At 39.2% G+C, this 20,301-nt stretch overlaps 1 protein-coding gene and 1 long non-coding RNA gene across 2 annotated transcripts in view; one reads left to right on the top strand and one right to left on the bottom strand.

Annotated features, from left to right (window-relative positions):
* Positions 1-15,025, top strand: part of LOC106014946 (uncharacterized) — a 341,344-nt gene extending 326,319 nt beyond the window's left edge. The window contains exons 12-15 of the long non-coding RNA XR_011809168.1: positions 5,464-5,577; positions 6,613-6,801; positions 13,562-13,687; positions 14,001-15,025. This is a non-coding gene — a long non-coding RNA (uncharacterized lncRNA). The remainder of the gene's footprint in view (positions 1-5,463; positions 5,578-6,612; positions 6,802-13,561; positions 13,688-14,000) is intronic.
* Positions 1-20,301, bottom strand: part of ANTXR2 (ANTXR cell adhesion molecule 2) — a 111,405-nt gene that overhangs the window by 41,735 nt on the left and 49,369 nt on the right. The window contains exons 11-16 of the mRNA XM_027456989.3: positions 17,547-17,625; positions 14,783-14,878; positions 9,453-9,494; positions 8,273-8,368; positions 4,604-4,771; positions 3,208-3,288 (exon numbers count right to left, since the gene is read on the bottom strand). Coding sequence (XP_027312790.1) covers positions 3,208-3,288; positions 4,604-4,771; positions 8,273-8,368; positions 9,453-9,494; positions 14,783-14,878; positions 17,547-17,625 — 562 coding nt within the window. The remainder of the gene's footprint in view (positions 1-3,207; positions 3,289-4,603; positions 4,772-8,272; positions 8,369-9,452; positions 9,495-14,782; positions 14,879-17,546; positions 17,626-20,301) is intronic.

Genomic DNA, 20,301 nt, shown 5'->3' with positions numbered 1-20,301 from the left:
TATATATATTTGGCTGCTTTGTAACATTGAAAAAGCTGAAAATATTCTGTAGTGCTACTGTAGAAATTTTTGTGCAATTAGCTGTAGATTTTTTTTCCTGTTACCTGACACATATGTTCACATCCTGATTGTGCAATATCTTAAATGAGAGTGGCATGGACTGTTTGTGGTCTTAAAAGCAGTTTGTCTGCACATGTACACAGAATCAGAATCTCAGCCACTATCAAGTTGTGCAAAGCAACAAGGTCCTATCAAGCATTTGAGAAACCCTAGTGATAACCTTTAGGTGCTAAACTACAACTCGGAAAATAAACAGAAGAATGTATGTAAAAGAACAGGCCCCTAACAGTCACATTGCAAACCTGTGCCAAGTTTCTTTCTCCTGCAGAAACAAACTCTGTGGAAGAGGTGTTTCAGTATGGAAACGATAGCAGACGCTCCCGCGCAATGCTCCAGTAACAGCACACGCCTTCATCTCTTTCCCATCTGAATATAACACTGTGGGCTGAAGGTTGCCATATCCTCAGCTAAAACCTTTGGGCAGTTAACTGGTTTATCATTATCAAACTACCCTAAAACTACTGTGGCTCATTCTTCTTTGCCTCTTAAATTAAAAAAATATATATATAAATAAGAGTAGGAACTCAGGGTAATGAATCATTTATAAATTATCTTGTTAGTGCAGAAAACAAAACACTGCTTTGAAAACAAAACAGTCTCCTGCCACGGACTCTGCTATGTTTGATGGGAGCCCTTCAAAAGAGTTCATGGCTTAATGGGGGCTGTTTATGTGGGGACTTCGATCTGTACCTGCTGTCCCCTGTCACTCCCTGGAAACTTGGCGGCAGATGTTGCAGCGTTAAGTTGTCTCTGAAGTGGCTCTCTGTCCTCATCTCCCCACCACAACAGAGTCAAACTATATTAGATCTCTTTATTTGTGCCCGAGGCATGTTTGGGAGTGCAGCTGTGTCCACCCCCAATCTACCTTTACTGTTTCAGCCCCCAGGCGGCAAATGTGAGACCAAAACTGTTCTGCCACTCTTAACTACATCTGCTGACAATCCAGCAGCCTCGCTGCAGGCTGCTGAGGACCTGCGCCTCCACTCCAAACAGATGTCGGCAACAACCTGCTAGCTCACACCTGTACAAGCTTCCCTAACCTCACGGATTGCTGGCTGAAAAATTTATGACTCCAAGGACTTCCAGCCACAATCAAAGCTTCCAGAATCAGCTGCGTGCAGCCCTCAAACTGGGCCACCCTCGGCATTATCTGGCATCATGGAAGAGGTGGCAGAGGGGAGAGAGGAGGAAGAAAAAGCTCTCTCCGCTTTGATACTTCATGCCTAAATTTCAATTACTTGATCAAGGACTTGAATTCAGCAGTGAATTCTTCTACAAATGGGAACTACTAAATTCCTAAGCAGTAAAAGAAACAAAACAAAACAAAACATCTACGTGGCTGCTGTTTCCCATAATAATGCTTCTGAATTAAGTATGTGCATGCATGTATCTTGCAGTGCACATGCGTGACTGCTCATCTGTTTACTGACAAACCCACCAGGGGTATGGCATGGGACCTGTACCTAGCAAATTATAAACAAGATGTATTTTTTTCTCCCAAAATAGAAAATACTGAGTCAGATGCGGAATGCATTCCTACGGTACCACAGGTCACACTTGTGGTACACCTGAATCATTATTCTAGCCTTTATTCATTAACAGAAATTCTATTCCCTTTTTCAGTAAGGATACTGAAGATTAGTGAGGTTCCTCTCGGTTTTTCTAAACCAAGATGCTGGTCAGTGTCTTCCAGTCAAGTCCAGAGAAGATGAATGCTTGATTTCTCACTGGTGCCAAAATGCTTTCCCTGGCAGGCACATTTTTCAGCACCTACCTGTCTTTACAGTCAGAAATCCTCAAAATAGAGCCTGACAGTTTTTAGCCTGTTCAGGTACCTGGGAAGTTCAGGCATTGATGTTTATATTTACATTGAATTGACTTTTTAAAGTACTGTAAAGCACTGTGTATTTTCCATGAAGAATTAATTGCTATTGTTAATTTTTGTGTGTAACATACATTCAAACAGTAAATAATACGCAAACAACTAGAATGATAATACTAATATTTGACAGCTATGCAAAGACTATGCTTTCTGTTTCCAGCCCTGCATTTTGTCATTCTGCTTCTTCCATTACATGTACATATGTCTCACCTTTTCTTACTTTAGAACAGTACCAAAATTCATCCCTATCATCACAACGATAGCTTAAATAGTGACTGCCTCTCATGCTTTCAAAGGTAACTCACTCACTTGAACTTCTCTAATTCTTATGTCATTTTTATGATGTTTGTTGCAAAAATAGAGATTCTCACACTGATGCTTTGTAGTACTTTAAAATCTTATCTGTCATACCCATTTGGTTTTGGGGCCGGTTTGTTGAGAAAAAGTTGCCATCTCACTTAGAGGAAATGTCTTTGCTCCTAAATCCCTTCAGATGTGTCACACACAGGAGTGGTGAATGGTTCCAGAAGATTTGAAATACCTTCATCATAAATCAGTTCCCGAGGTAAATGCCAAGATTTAAAGTAATGCTTTTCTTAAGGAGCAATAATCAGAAAAAAATACAGTCTAGATTTACTGTGAAAAGTCCAAATAATAGCTATTTCCTTTACTTGGTAGTCTTAGCAGTCTTTGTAGTGGGGGCCACTTTTTCATGAGTCATGAGTGTACGGACAGAAAGAATTGTCTGAGAAACAAGTTTTGCCTGTGAATGTTGCTTCTGGCATGCAAGTGCAAAGCATCATGAATCTATTTGCATAGAATTTATTGGGGGTCACTAAATATGATGTGGTTTTAGTATTCTGACTGCCAAACTCTGCTCTTCCAAGGAGCTAAATATTAGAAAGTATTATGCACCTTTTAGAGAGAGGTTAGACCACACAAAGTCTGTGTTATGTTTTTGTTTTCCAGCTGAACACACATAAAATACAGAATTCCTCATTATACTTGCAGGACATCCATGTTTCCATAACATTTCTTGCCTGGTCTGATACATTCTTCAATGCATGTTTTTTCCCAGTGCATTATTTTTCCTATTGTGTCATTCTTTTGACTGCACAGAATTACCAGTGTTCAGCAGCCGCGAAACCCTGGCTGTAACATACCCCTTTTTTGCCCACCCTGCGATACCCTCGCATAGCACAAACCTCGTCTCCTTGTTGTGGTCGCATCAAAGAGACTCTGTCATACTGTCTTCGTAACAGCGCCCACAGTGCATCAAGTCGACCCTGTGGCAACAGAGCAACAGGACTTTATGATAAAATCAGTCAACTGAAAGCACACCACACATGCTGAAGTTCTGTCCAAGGAGAAATTTACCAGCAGAACTAAACATCCATTCCTCAGAGCCAGGTATGCTGCTCTTAGGCTGCCTCTCACTCCAGATAGCTGTGGTGCTGATCTTTCCCATCAGTGAGTACAAATAAAGTACTTATACCTCTGCTGAGAGCAGAGAAACCATGGACCTGCCTCAAATTTATTTCTGAGTGATCTAGAAGTAACCTGTTTATTTGTCAGTACTTCAGGCTGATTTGCTACATGTCCATCTAGGATTTCTCCCACATAAATCTATTTGTTGTTACAGCATGTATACAGGAAGTTCATGGTTTTCAGGGAAGCCTTGGACCTGCTAGGCATATGGTTGATCTGTGCTGTGTTGCAAGTCCAACATGTACTGAATGCAGCAGGTTCACTGTGAGCGCTCAGACTGTGCAGAACATGCAGAGCAGCTCTGCTGCTTGTCAGGAAGCATCCCACTCGCACGGATGGGCTGCAGAATTTGTGTGTGTGTGCAGAGAACGTGTTCAGGCCTTTCTGCAATTCAGAAAGTACTTACTAGGAGTTAGGAAGATAGATTAGCTTTATTCATACCACAGCTAAACCTTTGTATTCTCTGTTCTAACATATTTAAAGAAAGGTAGTTATGGAGCCATCTTCAGTTTTTAAGAAGAGCTTATTACAGGTTTGCAGGTGACTCATGCAATCTACAGAGGAAAATGTCTGTATTTTATACCATTTATTCTTCCATTTATTTCAGTCAAAACTTTTTGCATAGTATTGTTTTATATAATTTTTTGCTTCTCTTGATTAGTAATGGGCAAACTAAATATAATAAATGCTATTAATATAATATTTTATACAATAAATATTTTATATAATGAATATAAATAATTATATAATAGTAAATTTGCAAACATTGCAAACTTAGTCATCAGCTATGGACTGTGCAGCCTTGATTAGGTATACACGGAGATAGATTACATGCCAGTAAAGCTCCCATGTATTTTAACACTCTTACTATACGGTATGTCCCTTTGTGTGGAAGCATAACAGAATGTGGTAATTACTGATGAAATACTGATGGAGGGATAAAAACTGCTCCTGCTATTCATCCTGAGTAGGTGTTCATATTGAGAACAGTACATTATATTTGGTTGGGAGTACTTGGAAAAAATGTACAGTTCAGCATGCATAAGACTCGTAAGGCACACAAAATCCAGCGTTAGTACAAAACCGTATTGTACCGAAGATGAAAAGGATTACCTTAATTGGCGTATACCACTTCTCCTGAATGACTGGTGAGGTAGGCTTTGGTTTAGGTGGCTTAGGATGAAAAGGTTCTTCTGGTTCTTCTGGGAGTTTCACCACAGCATTTTTTGCCTTTTCTAATCTAGCCCCTTCTTCAGTGGATCCTTTATCACCCCAGCGAACCTAAGTAAAGACAGAGTTGAGATGTAAATGCAGCGTAGGCAAAAGACAAGAAAACTGTGACAAATTAGTGCTTAATAAGTAAATGTGTAACATGTAACAGTGTATATTCTATCACTGCCTCAAGAGCATAAAGTATATACAAATAGTTCAAACAGAATGGAAACCCACATTATTGTTGTTGGTAAGATGAGCACATATTTCCACTTTAAGGAAAGGCTGGAATTACTAGACCATAAGGAGAAAGTACAGAAGAAAAAAAAAAAAAAAACAACAACAACACACAAAACACTTTCCTCCAAGAGAGATGGTATGTTTTGCTATGGTAATCTTATTTCTTACTGTAATTGGAAACATGGTGCAGCAATTTGAGCAAGTATGTTTGCTGTATCCTACAAACAAACAAGCCTAGACAAGACTCTTACTTTCTAATCCAAAAAGAGCATCTAAAAGATACAGCTGGAGTTTAAAAGTTCTTGGTAAAAGTGGTCCCAATTATTTTCAGTGCAGGACTTTCTATATCCTGCCATCTGCTACAATCTAGCATGTAAGAAGGACCTGATAAACCTACAGGCAGGAAATTAAGTTCTGACACTACATCTTGGGTAAATGACATGCTGGTGAGTCATGAAACAGTTTCTGGAAAGCAGCTAACCATTCTTGCAGGACTCCACCAACATACTTGTTTTTTTCAGGGACTTCCTGACAGAAGATGCCAGACATGAAAAGAGAAGAATCAAAATAAAAATTGGAGAACAATGACCTTCCACTTTGGGGACAGAATTAAGAGCATCACTGCACAGCACTTGGTAGGTATATGTCAGTTCTATCTTGCTACCTGCCAATTTGAGCACTTGGAAAGTAGGCAGAAAAACAGCGGGATGCAACAATTCTCCCAGTGCAAGGGGACACAAAATTGTTTTGCTCATCAGGAAAAAGACATACCGCTAGTCTTCCCTCTGCTACCCAGACAGAGGAATAAGACTGTTCTGGGTCTGGTAGGGACTCTATAATGTGCTGGGATAAATATGCCATGAGATGAGAAAAGAAAGCAGCCTGATTTCTTCATCCTCCTCACCTCCCTATGCAGAACATGCTGATACAGAGTGAGGAAAATATATAGGTAAGTTGTAGGCTGCCCCTTCTTTCAGACAAATGAAATACCCTTGTTAAAATCATGTCGTTTAATCACCAAGTGTCTGTTACCACTGTAATCTCAATGTAGAGAATGAGAGCACCAAAGTACAACAGGGATTGTTTTGAACCTTTCTGTTATTTTGAACTTTACCATTTGGCTCACTTAGTGATTTCTTTTTTTTCACTGGGGAATCCTGTCTCTGCAATATTAGATTGGGCTTTCATGTCCAAGTAGACCCTGCTGAGTCATTAAAATGCATCTGTATCTTTCACTGTGATCAATGGTACTTTTACAGTGTTTTTTATGAGGTTGTTAAAATGTATTTTAAACACTGTTAAAACCATTTAGAGATAGATAGTAGATGCCTTACCGATAGAATGACCTTCTCCTACAGGCTGAAGTGGCTTCACCAAGAAGAAACCAGAATTTGTGGACACTGACAATACAACTTTAATATGAAAACTTACTGTCTGTAATGGGTAGAGTCCCGAAATGACATCATAAAACTCGAAAGCAATGCCTAAAGACAAATCTAGGAAGAGTGAGCCACACTGGCTAACTTGTTCTGGACTGTCACAGAAGGGTGAAACTAGTGGGGAAGGAAGGACTGAATGTAATTGCCCTGAAACAGAATTTAGTAAGCTAAGTTGGACAGGACCAGTAAGTGGAAGTTTATTGTTTCATTCTCTGCTTTTCTCTCTCTAAGGAAATTGCTGGAAAAATCAAGCTGTCAGAAGAATGGCAGAAGAACAGAACACATAGAAGATAGAAGCAATTAGAATTAGACAACTGAATGACCACATGAATTGAAAACACTGAAGAAAATGGAATGACTAGATCAAAAAGTTTTTCATTGGCCACAGCACAGAAACCACTATCCATGTTGAATTGTCAGGTAAGGAATGACCTCCCTTAGACTTGCATACCTTCATCATGATGTAAGACACTTTTTTGTTTGCTGTCCTGTTTCCACACTGCTCTGATTCACCAAATGAGTAACATTCTCTCAAGCCAGTGAAAGGTATGAGGTTAGATACCTCTCTGTCCAAGCAGCTGGAAATAGGTAACTAAGCCAGCTTTCCCCTCAGCCCCACTGTAATAGATTCTGCAGGAGAGAGTTAAAGCTTCATATTCAAATGCTGAGGCATCTAAGATGAGTTGCCCAACCCCCAAAATTGTTGACTACTCTCAGGTTCTAGAAAAGGACAGAGAGACAGCTCCAAGGAATGAAGTACCTTTTAAGAATTTGTGTTGTCAGCAATTTCAGTTGGTTTACATCTTTAACCCTTTGTTCTGCATAAAATTCCTAGTACAAATAAAAATGTTTTCTAGCCTAATTATTACTTTCTCTTCTCTTTTTTTGAAAGAAAACACTGTATATTTGCCATCTGATAAACACACATTTCTTTATGGTACTGATACTATTTGTGTTCATTGGGTATCTATCAGGTTTCTGTTTCATTGGACAAGATCTTTTGTACAAACTGTAATGATTTAAACCCTGAAATCCCTTCTGAGGCACATCGTGGAACCCGTTAAAAATCCAGGCTTGCAATTCTTTATGTTGGAAAGCATTTTCTAGTTTGCATCTGAAAAGCACTATACAAAATGGTTTCTTTTTCTAAAATATGAGGCTCTTCTAAATTTGCAATTCTGAACTACTGAAGGAATAACACAGCTTTAAAGTTGCACGTTCTTCTGCTGCATTTCAAAAGAACGCAGGCAAAGATGGTTCTTAGGCCGACACATTTACGGTTTGATCAAGATATGTCTATATGGCCTAGGTGGGTATTTCAGACAGTGGAAGTTTCACAGATTAAACTTAAACACAGAAAACTGCTTTGCAAATTCCATAAAGGCTGAATTGACTATAAAATCTGACATAAGGACATGCCCATAAGGATGCACATTTTTCATTCTGTTTTAATTAACATGATGCTATCATGTCTCTTCAAAGACAGGCACTGTTGTCGCTGAGAGTTCCTCTGGGATCAAGCTTCTCCTTAGCGTCACCATTGTCAATGCATTTGGCTGGCCCACAGTTAGAGGACTTATGTTTCACTGTAATTTTTTCCAAAACATTCAGAAAAGGCTCTCACTCTCTACTTTTCATTAGTTTGATGGAAAGAGCATGTCTTTGGGCAGCTATTTAAAGTTCCAGTCAAATGGAACTACTGAAAGCTGTTCTTTCATAAGCAAGGTCAAAATTATTTGATATGGTAAAAATTTTATAAGGATTATGTCACGGGGAAAGAAGTGAACATTATACCATTGTATTTCCAGTACACTTTAAGTCTTTCTTTCCACCATTTGCAGCCTCAGAGATCTTATGTTTTAGTGAATTGTCATTTCTATATGGCACAAACCTCCATCCGTTTAATTCCTCCAACTCCTCGTCCACCATAGTAGGAAGCATCCACTGTGGGCCACTTCTTGGTAGGCAAGGGTTCTTGTTCTTCTTCCTGTCAATAAATTCAAAGACATTTTCTTGAAAAGGATACGTCTTTTTTATTTTATTGTCTTTTTAGTGTATTTCATTTTCAGTGTATTTCACAGAGAAAAGGTTTTCCTATATTAGGTGTGAAGTACCAAATTTTTAGGTTCCTCAAATGTTCATCGATTTCCAAACAAAATCTGATCACATTTGGAAATAATCTTAGGGTTTTGCATGGGAAAAACACTGCTGGCATCCATTAGGAAAATCGAAATGGAGAATCCAACTGTCTATTCTACTGATCAGTATTAATTCTGAATACTGATCATTTTCCTTTCCATTAATAAAAACAAGCAAAATACAAAGAAAAAGATTGGTGGTGTCTTCCTCTAACAGAAAATGTAATGCCTTCAAAGAGCCAGATTATCAGTCCTCCTCATTGGGATTCAGCAGGCAGCGTTCAGCAGATCTGCAGATAAAGGTTATGCAGCCGATCACAGTTTCCTAAGCCAAACTTTGTCAAACTTGCTCTTGGCTCCCTCAGCTCAGTGAAGTACCTTATCATGGATTTAGCTGTCAGAAGACACTTGAATACGTTCAAACAATTGGCTAAATCAAGATGAAGAGGCAAAAAACACTGAAGACACCCGGAGATCCTCTATTACATTATTGCCCTTAAGAGAGAAGTTCCCTTATAAGGATTCTTCAGTGTCTAAAAATCCAAAGCTGTGGGAAAATCCTATTTAGAGTAATATGATAAATCTTTAGACTGTCATAAGAACTATTTAGTCTTTCTGCTTTCATTGCAGAATGAAAAAAATAATGTTCAACAGTCTTGGAATAAAACTCCTAAATATTTCTTTGGATATGTACTTAAGTGACTAAATTCACACCACTCTGAGACGACCAAGACAGAACAGAGATGTGGACTTTGGCCATCCTGCTCTCAGCCTAAGACTTCTCATGAGACAGTTCTTTCTTCTTGAGCAGCTGTTTACAAAGAGCTTTATTTCCTAAAAAATACAAAGCAGCCAGATGTGCAGAACACAGGAGAACACTAAGGAATGGTACCATGCAACCAGCGTGATAAGCGGAGCACTTTTATACTGTACCTCTTTTGGAGCTGGTGGAGGTGGAGGGGGATCTTTGATGACCTAAAAAAAAAAAAAATAGCATAAGGAATTGTGCTGGCAGCATCAAAAAGCCAACAAAAAATTTTAAGAGTGAACGGTTTCCATCTGAGTCCCCCACATCTGTTCATAAACTGGCAGCCACTGCTGCCAAGTCCCTTGGGTATCGATTATCAAGGCCTTCTGGAAATTAACACCATCCGTCTGATAGAAAATAAAATCAATTGACTGGCAGACACTCTTTGGGCAGACGTGTCTGCCACTTTGCTTCCTGACCGGATAGGACTCAGTCATTCTAAGTAATAGCCAGTGATGAAATCCTATGGAGTTAATTAGCAAGCCTGGGAGGAAAAGCAGCCCAAGGTCTATGTGAGGTCTTGCATAATGTTGGGCCAAGACGCCTGCTTCTTTGTGCCATGCCATGCTGCTGGATAATTTCTGGCCCAATGACAAGTGTGAAATGCCTTCTGGTAGCTCAGGCTTCACCTCTAGAAATCCAGACCATTTCCACGGGTCTCACATTTCAGACTAATAATTTAAGTATGTCGCTCCTTGACTGTTCAGTGCCTGCAAGTGGGAGTTACACGTTTGCAAGGCTGCTTAAAGCTGTTACTGGATAAGGATCACTCATATGGTAATTCATTCACACCTATATTTAAACCTCTACCTACATTTTCTTACTGTTCTCTTTCTTGCATGCATACTGTAAATCTCAGGGAGTTCCCTGGTACTGAAAGGAAACCACCCAGCAGTAAAGGGAGGGGAAGAGGAAGAGGGCAACCCTTTTAAATGGTAAAGGCAGAAAATGAAAGCACAGGCATTATTCCACGAGAAATGCAGGCTAATAAAGCTAAAAAGAAGCATTTGAGTGATATCAGGGCATTTTTTTTTGTGCTTGAATGTTGTATAGAAATGATTAAAAAATATCCCATGAATGTAAAGGCATTTATTTCTGCTATGCCATAGACCAACCAAAATTGTCCACGATGACAGCCATGTACCTCTCCTACTGCAGGATGAAGTACCTTAATTATGATATGTATTATTTTCTGTGCTCTGTGTAATTAATTACAGTACTTCCATTAACCCTACCACAGCCTACAAGCATTCTGTCGTTGCACAGATATATAGCATCAGACATTAAGGAAACATCTTTTACTTGACCAGTAGTCAAGAGTTTTCCTTCTTGACTTACATCCAAGTCACAATGCCACCAAGATAGTTACTGCCAAAATAAGTTGTGTATATTTAGCACTGGATAAAGGAATTAGATCAACTCAGACAAGTAAATTATGGTACTCTTGGAAACATTTTTCCATGGTACTTCAGGTTTAAGATACTGAACTGTTTATTATGCTCAGAGTACTTCCAGTGGATTGGGAATTCAATTTTGGATTTTAACCATATATGCCTTTGCTGTAGGATGTTGCTAAAACATGCCAATAAATTGTTTTTCTTTAAATATTTCTGAATATTTTTTCCTACCAGCCAGCAGGAATTTTCAAAGTACTAACAGAAATCAACTATTTAGTTTGTCAAACATTGCTGAAAGCCAGATTGCAATTACTGCCTGAACTTTACAGAAACAACAACACAGAGGGATCATGGGACAGATTCTAGGAGATCTGGGTGCTGAGCAAGATTTTCCAAGCCATGAAAATCTTCCATTCTCACTGAAAGCAATTAAAAGACTGTAAACAGTAAAATGATGCTCTCAATCTACTAATGTTCACAGTGTTTTATTTATTTAATTCTCATTTTTCTTTTCCTTTTGCCTGTCTATAACCATTACCTCGAAAGCACATATTTTCCTGCCAAGACTGCTAGCTATACAGGACAGAAGGCCGAGCTAGGGTGCACACTTACATCATTAAACAGTATGATCATTGCACTGTCTATAATTCTATGATTCTTCAGCCCTGCAATCTCTTCCGAGCAAAGACAGCTTTGTACACCAAACTTCTAAACATGCTAAAGTTCACTTGGGCCCTGTGCTTATTGGTTTTAATGGAATCAAAATTTCTACCCCAAAGAATCAAGGAAAACTCTGTTTACCTCACAGGGCTTGAAAGTCACAAGTCAGTGACAGTTTTTGTTTGACTCCTTGAGCAAAGGATTCAATCCTATGGCAGCTGCTAAAATCCCTGAAGTTATAGGGTAAACCTGATCTGAAACTAACCAATACATTAATTAGCTGCTATTTCTAATAGCTGTAGAAAATGAAACTTGCTTTAAATGTGACAGTGGTGTGAGAAAATAATCTGCTTTGAGTAGCAGATACTCACCCTTGCTAACAGAAGTGGAATGTAAATGCCTGCATCCTTATGTTTCCACAGGCTCCTCACACACACACACACTCTCTCTCTCATGCACACACAAAGAATATTCTCAGTCTTGCCTGCTATTTCACGTGAAATCAGTAGAAAAACATTTTTAAAAAAGAGAAATCCAAAGAATGAATGTGGTTTCAGCATAAACCAGCGCAAGTGTAGCATGACGCTGCAGATACTGAGATCATCATATTGCTAAATTAACTTTCCCTGAGCTTGATTCAGATTGTTGAAATACTGAAGACTCTGGATAATGCTGCTGTCTTATTAAACACATGTAAAGATGGATTACTTCCTAATTTTGTTTTGTTTTGTTTTATCATCATCATCATCATCGCAGGCAAGGCTGCACCTCATTTATTTAGTTGCAAAGAATGAAGACTTCAGTTTGGAGGAAAGCCGATTTCTTTAAAAAAAAAGTTAGTTGCTTCAGGCAACAGTCCCTTTGATCTGCTCATTAACACTTTTCAAATGTTCGCGTGATGTGGGCATTAGGAAATGTCAGCACCAGAGCCTGAAGCCAGCTTGATGCGATCATATGTTCTGATATTGAGGGAAGAGTGAAAGAACTGTCAACAGTGAACTGCTTAAAAAAAAAAAAAAAAAAAAAAAAAAAAAAAAAAAGCAGAGGGGCGGGGGGAAGGGAAAAAAGAGAAAGAAGAAAAGGAGTGCCCCTACCCCAACACGGACTTTGTATCAAGGAATGCTGTGAAGACCAAGTCCTAGCAAGGATAAAGCAGAATTCCCAAACCACCTGAAGCTCACATTTCCTGCGGGCAACAGGGATCACCCCCTTGTGTGGCTCTGAACACCCATTCTGTACTGTCTGCAACACCTTTCCACTTCTCTCTTTTCCATTCAATTGTGCAGCCCATGACACAAGACTTGAAGGCTGCCGCTTTCAGCGTTGCTCCTGGGTTTTGTCCCATGAAATAGACACGCCACTCTGCCAGGGAAGTGGGCTCAGAGAAAGGGCAGGGGACCTCCTGGCCAGCCCTAATATGCTGGCCCTCTTCTCAAACACCAAAGCCCAGAAGTACTTAGGCAGAAGTGGTAATAGCATGTAATGTGAGAACCTAAGTGCAGAATAGAAGGAAAAGAATGGAACCACAGCGTAAGGAGGCGAGGAAACAGACGTCAAAACAACAAGAAATGAAGAGTCGGTATTTGGTAAGAGGTTCAGTGCAAGTATGTGGTTTTGGAAATCAGTGTTGTTGTAGGAAATGATGACCTAAAATGACCGTTTCTTTTTAAGGGAGCAGATAATGTCTATGAGAGGTGGGAGGAAATAACAGCACTAAAATTTAAAGGGCCCTGGTTTTATTGCTTCCATACAAGTTAGGCAGCTTCTTACTAATAGCTTATTAACCTAGAGCCAAAGGCTTCCCTAGCAGTAGCCAATTACAAACCAAACACCACATCCAGAAAAGCTACTCTGGGTAAGTTACTACTCCTTAGAGTAAACATCAGGGAGTAACATACTTAAGCGTGAGATTAATCAGGATGAAGGGACATTTCCTTACCTCTTGGTGCAGCTCTTTGTGGAGACACCCAAGTTATCCCCACCAAGGAGGTTAGCCCAGACAGGAGCCTGCATTAATAACACTGCGCACCCAAGGGCACCCAAGGTACCGTACCCAAGGCAATTTGTTACACAGTGCAGCTATTCAGTTAATTTTAGTCACAGAGCTGCACATTTGACTTTTTATGGAGGACTTTGACATACAAATCCAGAAAGCATCGTACTGATTGTCATTACAGAATCATCACTGCTCTCAGGAATTCCTGCTCTCAAGGGACTGAGACACTGCAATTGCTATTTATTGTAATGAGAGGAAGACGCATAGTGTGGGAAGATTTGCCATACGATGGGAACTGTGAATCAAGGTGAGCCAATTATTTTAAAATACTAAATGGGAGGCTTTCTTCTTATGATGTTATTTTTTCTGTTCCATGGGAAGATTCATGATATGTATCATTGTTGAGGGAAAACAACTAACAGACAATGTTCCTAGATTTCTTACGGGACTCTGATGTGAAGAATGAGACAGAAGAAAGTCATTTTATTAGAGGAGAGTTTGTAGGTCTCAGAAACCACAGACCATGAGGAAGGAAACAGGGGTTGAGGATTTCTTGTTCTAGAATAGCCTGGTGTCTAATGGACCATGACAAACAAAACTTTTATTTTTTTTGGCTTCAGAATGGTCAGGAGAGAAGGTCTGTTCCTCTGCCACCATCCTTTCCACAAGTCTAAGAGAAGACAAGGAATACAGTAACAGCCTGGAAGCAATCTCCACTTCTCAAGTCTTCAGTGCTGCTGTTGAAGTGGATGACTATTAAACTCCACCAATTTAAAAACGCTAGCATTCGAGGAGATGGAAGGAGACTTAGTGAAGCAGCATTGCTTATTGCTGCTAGAAGGATAAAAAGCATTCATTATTCAGATGAAAAGATATGTAATGTGGGCAAGATGAAAATTTAATTTTTTGCTAGGGATTATTAAGACAATAAGGGATTTCCAACTTGAGAGTCTATAATGGACTACAAATACCAATTTTAGTGATAGTACTTTTAAAATGGTCTTTGATTTCAGGATAACATCTGTGTACCATTATGGCCAACAACTTTCAAATAAAAGAGAACTGTTTTTTTTCAGAGATTTCACAGGAATATACCACATCTGCTTGCTCAGTAGAAAGCCAATGAGCAGCACATCAGCCTGCTGAAGCTGGTCCATGTGTGCAAGTCTCTCAGAAAGCCAGAAGTACTGCTAAAGGTGCAGTGCACAGTGTTTAAACTGGTCTCTTCTTCAGTTTATTGCCTGTCACTAATGAAAGAAAACTGCCTCAACAGAAGGCTTATGTCACATGTAACCATCCTATTACTTAAGCTATTTCCCATGGTATCTGTATTTCCCAATACAGTTTAGGTTATGATTGCAAATCACAGGTCCACTGAGGTTTTTTAAAAGTCTTTACTCACCACTTTGCAACAGAGGGGCCAGAACCACCAGAGCAGGCCAAGCGCCACCAGAAGTAACAGCACAAGAACAGCAATAAGTGCTGCTACTCCGCTAGACTGCAAAGAAAGCAGAAAGACAACATCAGTGGATGGTGCAAACAATTCCTCTCACTTGCCCCCAAACAGCCTCCAACTAGCTGATACAACCAAACAAATCCACTTATTTATTTTTTATTTTCTACTTACTGTCTTGCTTTCTCTCCAACAGAGAAACGTAGCACGAAGGATCAAGATAGGTATCTCAGTCAAAATCGTATTTGGTGTAAGTTCAGTAACACCTTCCATTAGAGGCCTCAGTTCCACATGTTTTGGGTAGGTGGGTGGAATTTTAATGAATATTTACCAATAATCCATATATTCTACGCATCTGGGCAAGTTAGTAATAAGCCACACTATTTGTTCACACTGCACAGACTATAGCACACTAAATGCCTGTAGTAGTGGCATTTGAACCTGAAGCAACTGTCCTGAGAAATTCTCAATGACTTCTATTGCTTCCAGCAATGTCACTCTTAATGAGGAAGTGAGCAGCCCATCTGCAGCACCTCAAACCCACATCCTGTAGGTGCTTTTCGTCTTACCCTTGGTAGCCTGTGCTTCTGTGCCGATTTAGAACAACACTGAGAAACATGCCATGGTGACCTCATGAAAACAGAACTTACTTGAAATTCAGATGGAGGAAAAGAAAAGGAGAGACGTTTAGGAATCACTAATGCTGGAGTACAGCAAGCACAAGTGATTCTGCCAAAGCAAGCACAGTTGCAAGTGAAGCAGAGCTTTATCCGAAGTATGTGTAGGTGACCATGTATATACCAGGCAGTGAGGTTTACAAGAAACAGGTAAGATGCATGCCTCAGCGTAGGTGCAACACATTTTTTGTTTGTTTCCTCTGCAGCAATGTGTGTTTGCCAGGGGAGGCTGGAACTTGTAACTCTCGTATACCAACTAGCCATCAGCTGCTCAGCCATCAGAATTAGTGGAAGAATTCTAGCAGTGACCCATTTCTTGCAGTTGCCCATCTGCTACTATGGAAACAGCAGTTCTCCTTGTATGGAGCTCTCTTTGCTGCAACATGCATGAAAGACAGAAAAAAAAAAAGATGATCAGAAGTTCCACTGTTTTTTTCTGTCAGTGCACATCTGTACTCATTCTGTTTGCTGTTAGTTAAAACTTCTGACCACAGGGAAGCAATATAAGCAGAGGGAACAGTTATTTTGCTTCACCCAGCAATTTGGTATGATCTCCTTTGCAGCAATGCTTTATTTTTATCTATGTCAGCAAGCTTAGCAATCTTTAAGAGGGCATAGGAATAAACTTACTGCGTACTGGTTTCTCTGGAAGGACTAAAAAGGAAAAAGAGGAAATCCACACTCCTTAGGTTATCATGCTGAGAGGCTGCTTCGTTGTGCTTTGGTGTAAGATTGAACTGCATCCAAATGACAAAGAGGCGCTTAAGCAGAGAAACACAGTTTGGGGAGCATGTGTTTCTTCAGCTCTCAATTTATTCAGGCTTCGTTCCTGAAACTTAAGGGCTGAACTGAGATAACTTTGACTTCTATAGTTACCCAAGTGTTTAGTTCTAAAATGAAAAGAAAAAAAAATACTATTTTTTCTCTTTTAGTTTAATTACCTATGAGTGATGAAAATACTGTTGGAAAAATACATGCTGATGAGCAGAAGGCACTGTTCTGTATGCTTCTGCGCCTGACAGGAAAACTGCACGGAAGTCACACTACTCAGCTTCAATCTGCTCCCACTGATCCTACAAAGTGGAGCTGTGCTGCAACAGGACCCCAGGTGACTATGTCACACCTGGCTCTTAAGACATTATTATGTTTATAGCGAGCAGGTCTCTAATGGCGTGGAAGCTTCCCAGTATTTTGAAAGTCACAGCTGCACAGTGTGGTACAGTAATTTGTTGTAATCTATTTAGCAAAGCACGATTTGCAGGCTATAGCACAACACAGGCACAGCACAGACAAGGAACACACAGACAGAGCCTGGATCTCAGGACAGAGCCAGCTGAGGTAGTGTGGGGGAGGAGAATTCCAGGACTTTCCCTCTGTGTATAGTTCTGCATATGGTCTAGATCAGCAGCTCCTGAAGCAGCTAGCAAAACAGATCAGCAGCAATGGAAGAAGAAACCCTGATTACAGAGCCCGTGTCAGAAAGCGAAGAGAAATCTCCAAGCCTACCGTATAAGACATGGCTTTCAATTATTATTTTTAAGTCTAGGGTGATAGGCACAGCAATACCTCACTTACATGGAATCCTAAAATAAAGATGCTCCTAACATAAAGCTGTCTGCCACCTTAATGGGAAGAATTAAAGAAATTGTTTTGTGTAACTGTAGAAAAAAAAATTGTCGGCAACCCCCACCACACACTCTTCATCAAGGAATGCAAAACAGCTGAAAAACTTCCTCATTGAGTGTACTGGCGTTATAAAAGAAATTCTAAGCATGTCTCAAAACCTGGAGAAAATTACTTAGGACATACATATATGTATGCACTTAAATATTAAGAAATCTGGTATCATCAAATTCTGTATGTTCTGTATGTCTGCACAGGTGTGTTTTTCAGTTAGGTGGACTTGTGCATTCTAAACACCTAAAAGACCTGCCACGCACTGAGGTTCTCTGCACTGGGAAGTCATTCAATGATAAAACCATAACAGAAACTGAATTTGAGCATTTAGCGTTGAATTACATTAGCTATTTACTTACACACTCTGAAGCGGTAATTGTTAATGAGCTGGACATGAAAGATTGCCCTTCATTCAAACTCACCAAAACTTCTAGAGTTCTAGAAAAAAAATGGGAAAAAAAAATCAGCAGTCATAAAACTCAATAAAGGCACATACATGCTGTGGAGCTTCTTGTACATACAGACTGCGTTCAAAAAACAGAGGATGTGTTCAAAGAGGGGAAGATGGGAGCCAGTCCATCAGAGCTGCACTAGCTGAGATTTCACAGAAATCCTAAAACTAACACGGTTACTTTGCATTACGATATGTAGACACCTCTGATGACTTTTCAGCGTTGATGGTAACTGTTACAGGTTTGTACTTTGAGAACAACCCTGGGGATTTCAGAAACCAATTTTTGGTAATTTCAAATTGAGCTTTCTATTCTTCAGTTTATGCTGCTTAAAATTGAATATATTAATAGCTTGCAGTGTCCCTCTGGTGTTGTGTCGATTACTATTTAGAAATCATTTTAGTCTTCTCAATAAGCAGTTGAACAGAGAATATCCCTTCTCTAACATAAAATACCCTGAAAATTTTACATAAAATAAATTGCAGATCAACTGTAAAAATAACATTGTTTCATCTATTCCATAAACATTTCTTTAGTCATATGCAGACATTATGGATAAAAATGTCGGATAATTATAAATGGTCAAGACTTTCTATAAATAGTACATAAACACTGCATACAAATAGTATGTGGTTTACATTTTACAAATTAACCCTAGAAGAAAACAACACATGGTGAATGTTAAACAGAAGAAGACTCTTCAGCTTCTCTGGCTTGGATTCCCAAGATTCAGACAGTTTATACTATGCATAGATGTAATTAAATAAAAATATAGATATCCATGAACTAAAATGATTAATCATTTATACTGTTCTTCTTATATGTCATGAATTTTTATTCTGGCACAAATGCTTTAGTCAATATGGAGTTCAAAGCTATTTTAACTAATTTGGCTAATTTCTTTTTCAGTTTTAGTAAAAATGAAGTAAGTTGCTTCCACGAAACTAATTTTTAAATGGTCTATGTTATGAATAATTGATCTAACAGAAAGAATAACTCTAATTTACTTCTAATTACTACGGGAGTAAGTGAACCAGAACAGATAAAATAAAAAATTAATTAAATTCCCTCCCAACTAACTAAATAAAGCAAACTGTGAAAAACTTTAGTTAGGGATGAATTTTTAAAATGCTGTGCTTTTTATTATCTTTTTATTTTCAATTTCTCACTTTGCCACTGTAATGAGAAATGATGTGAGAAACTTGAGCATGACAACTCTGCTTGGGTTTGACTGGCCAAACAATCCTCTGGACTTAAGTGCCAGAGGATTTCATTCCATGCTTTTGTTGAATGGAGAAGGACTTAAGTTTATGATGTGCTGCTGAAACACAGCCTAAATCCTGACAGATGTCCCTGAAGAAAATTGTAAGTTTAAACCCTTCGACTTTGTTGAGATTTTCAGATCACAAGCACAGCGCACACAGCGTTTTTCTGCCCAAGGCACTGACCTACAGCCCAGTAAAGGTAACGTGACTCTTTCCAGCATCACCGGGTCACATCCTTTTGCACTCTGATCACACCATGGTATTAACTAGGTAACTGAGAACTGAGAACTGAATTCAGTCGTTAAATCCAGAAGAAATCACAGCACACAGAAGTACTTCTGGATGGCAACTTTTCAGTTATGTTCAAATCCAAACAGGAAAGATTGTTCTCTTAAATGTTTTATTCCCCCCCCGCCTTGTCTTTTTAAAGCTTGAGTTAGAGTAACACCACAGGCTCCACACCAAATTTTGGAGTTGGTTACACCCAAGAAAAGACATTCATTGTGGTTGTGTTTCCTGACCATAAAGCCTATTCAGTCTTTATACTTTTCCTGAACTTTCTTTTATAATGGTGGGTGCCTTCCCAGTGACTGATGCCTAAATTGGGATTATACTGCTTGGTTCAAATCCTGGTAGCACAGTAAAAACCCTTCTGCAGTACACCAAGTAATTTTGATTTTTAAAATACCATACGATGGTCTTAAATTCTACAAATCTAAATGCCTACATATCTTGTACATTTTCATTATTTCCCATATTATTATAACTATGTCTAAACACATTTTAGCTTTTCCTCAGCTCTTCTATCATTGTTTGGAACCATTTTTCTAGTCTTTCACTGGGCAAAACTCCACTGAGATCAAAAATAACTGTGCCTGTGCACTAGTAAAGAACTCCTAGATTTGGCCAGGAACATCTGACCACAGTTACTGCTAGCTACTGGGGTCAAATTTCCAAACTGCTTTCAGATAATTGCTTTTTCCCCATTTCATGTAAAAATAAATAAATAAATGAACATGAATCCTCGATTTCATATGGATTTTCTTCTGCTATCTAATCAATTCCCCTTGCTGCTTGGCAATATCATCCTTCCTCCTGACCAACTTGTGCTCTCAGCCAGGAATACTTTCTAATACCTTTTCACAATGTTTTTTTTACTCTCTGGTACTCTGTTGATCTGCTCACCATGCTCCTACCAGTCCCAAACATAAGCGGTTGAAAAGGAAGATGCATGAGTGCAACAAAACAGATTTAAAACTTTAGAAGAAAAGCAACGTTGAAGCATGCTTGCAGTATGGTGGCTGTACCTCTGACCGCTACTGATGTTTCATTTCTTTCTCATGCAAGGTTTGTATATGAAGGCCTACAAACACACACAAGAAACAAACAAACAAAAA

Source organism: Anas platyrhynchos, chromosome 4 (genome assembly GCF_047663525.1).
Source record: "Anas platyrhynchos isolate ZD024472 breed Pekin duck chromosome 4, IASCAAS_PekinDuck_T2T, whole genome shotgun sequence".
Lineage (NCBI taxonomy): Eukaryota > Metazoa > Chordata > Aves > Anseriformes > Anatidae > Anas > Anas platyrhynchos.
Note: the sequence above shows the minus strand (reverse complement) of the source record. Positions and strands in the feature narration are given on the sequence as shown.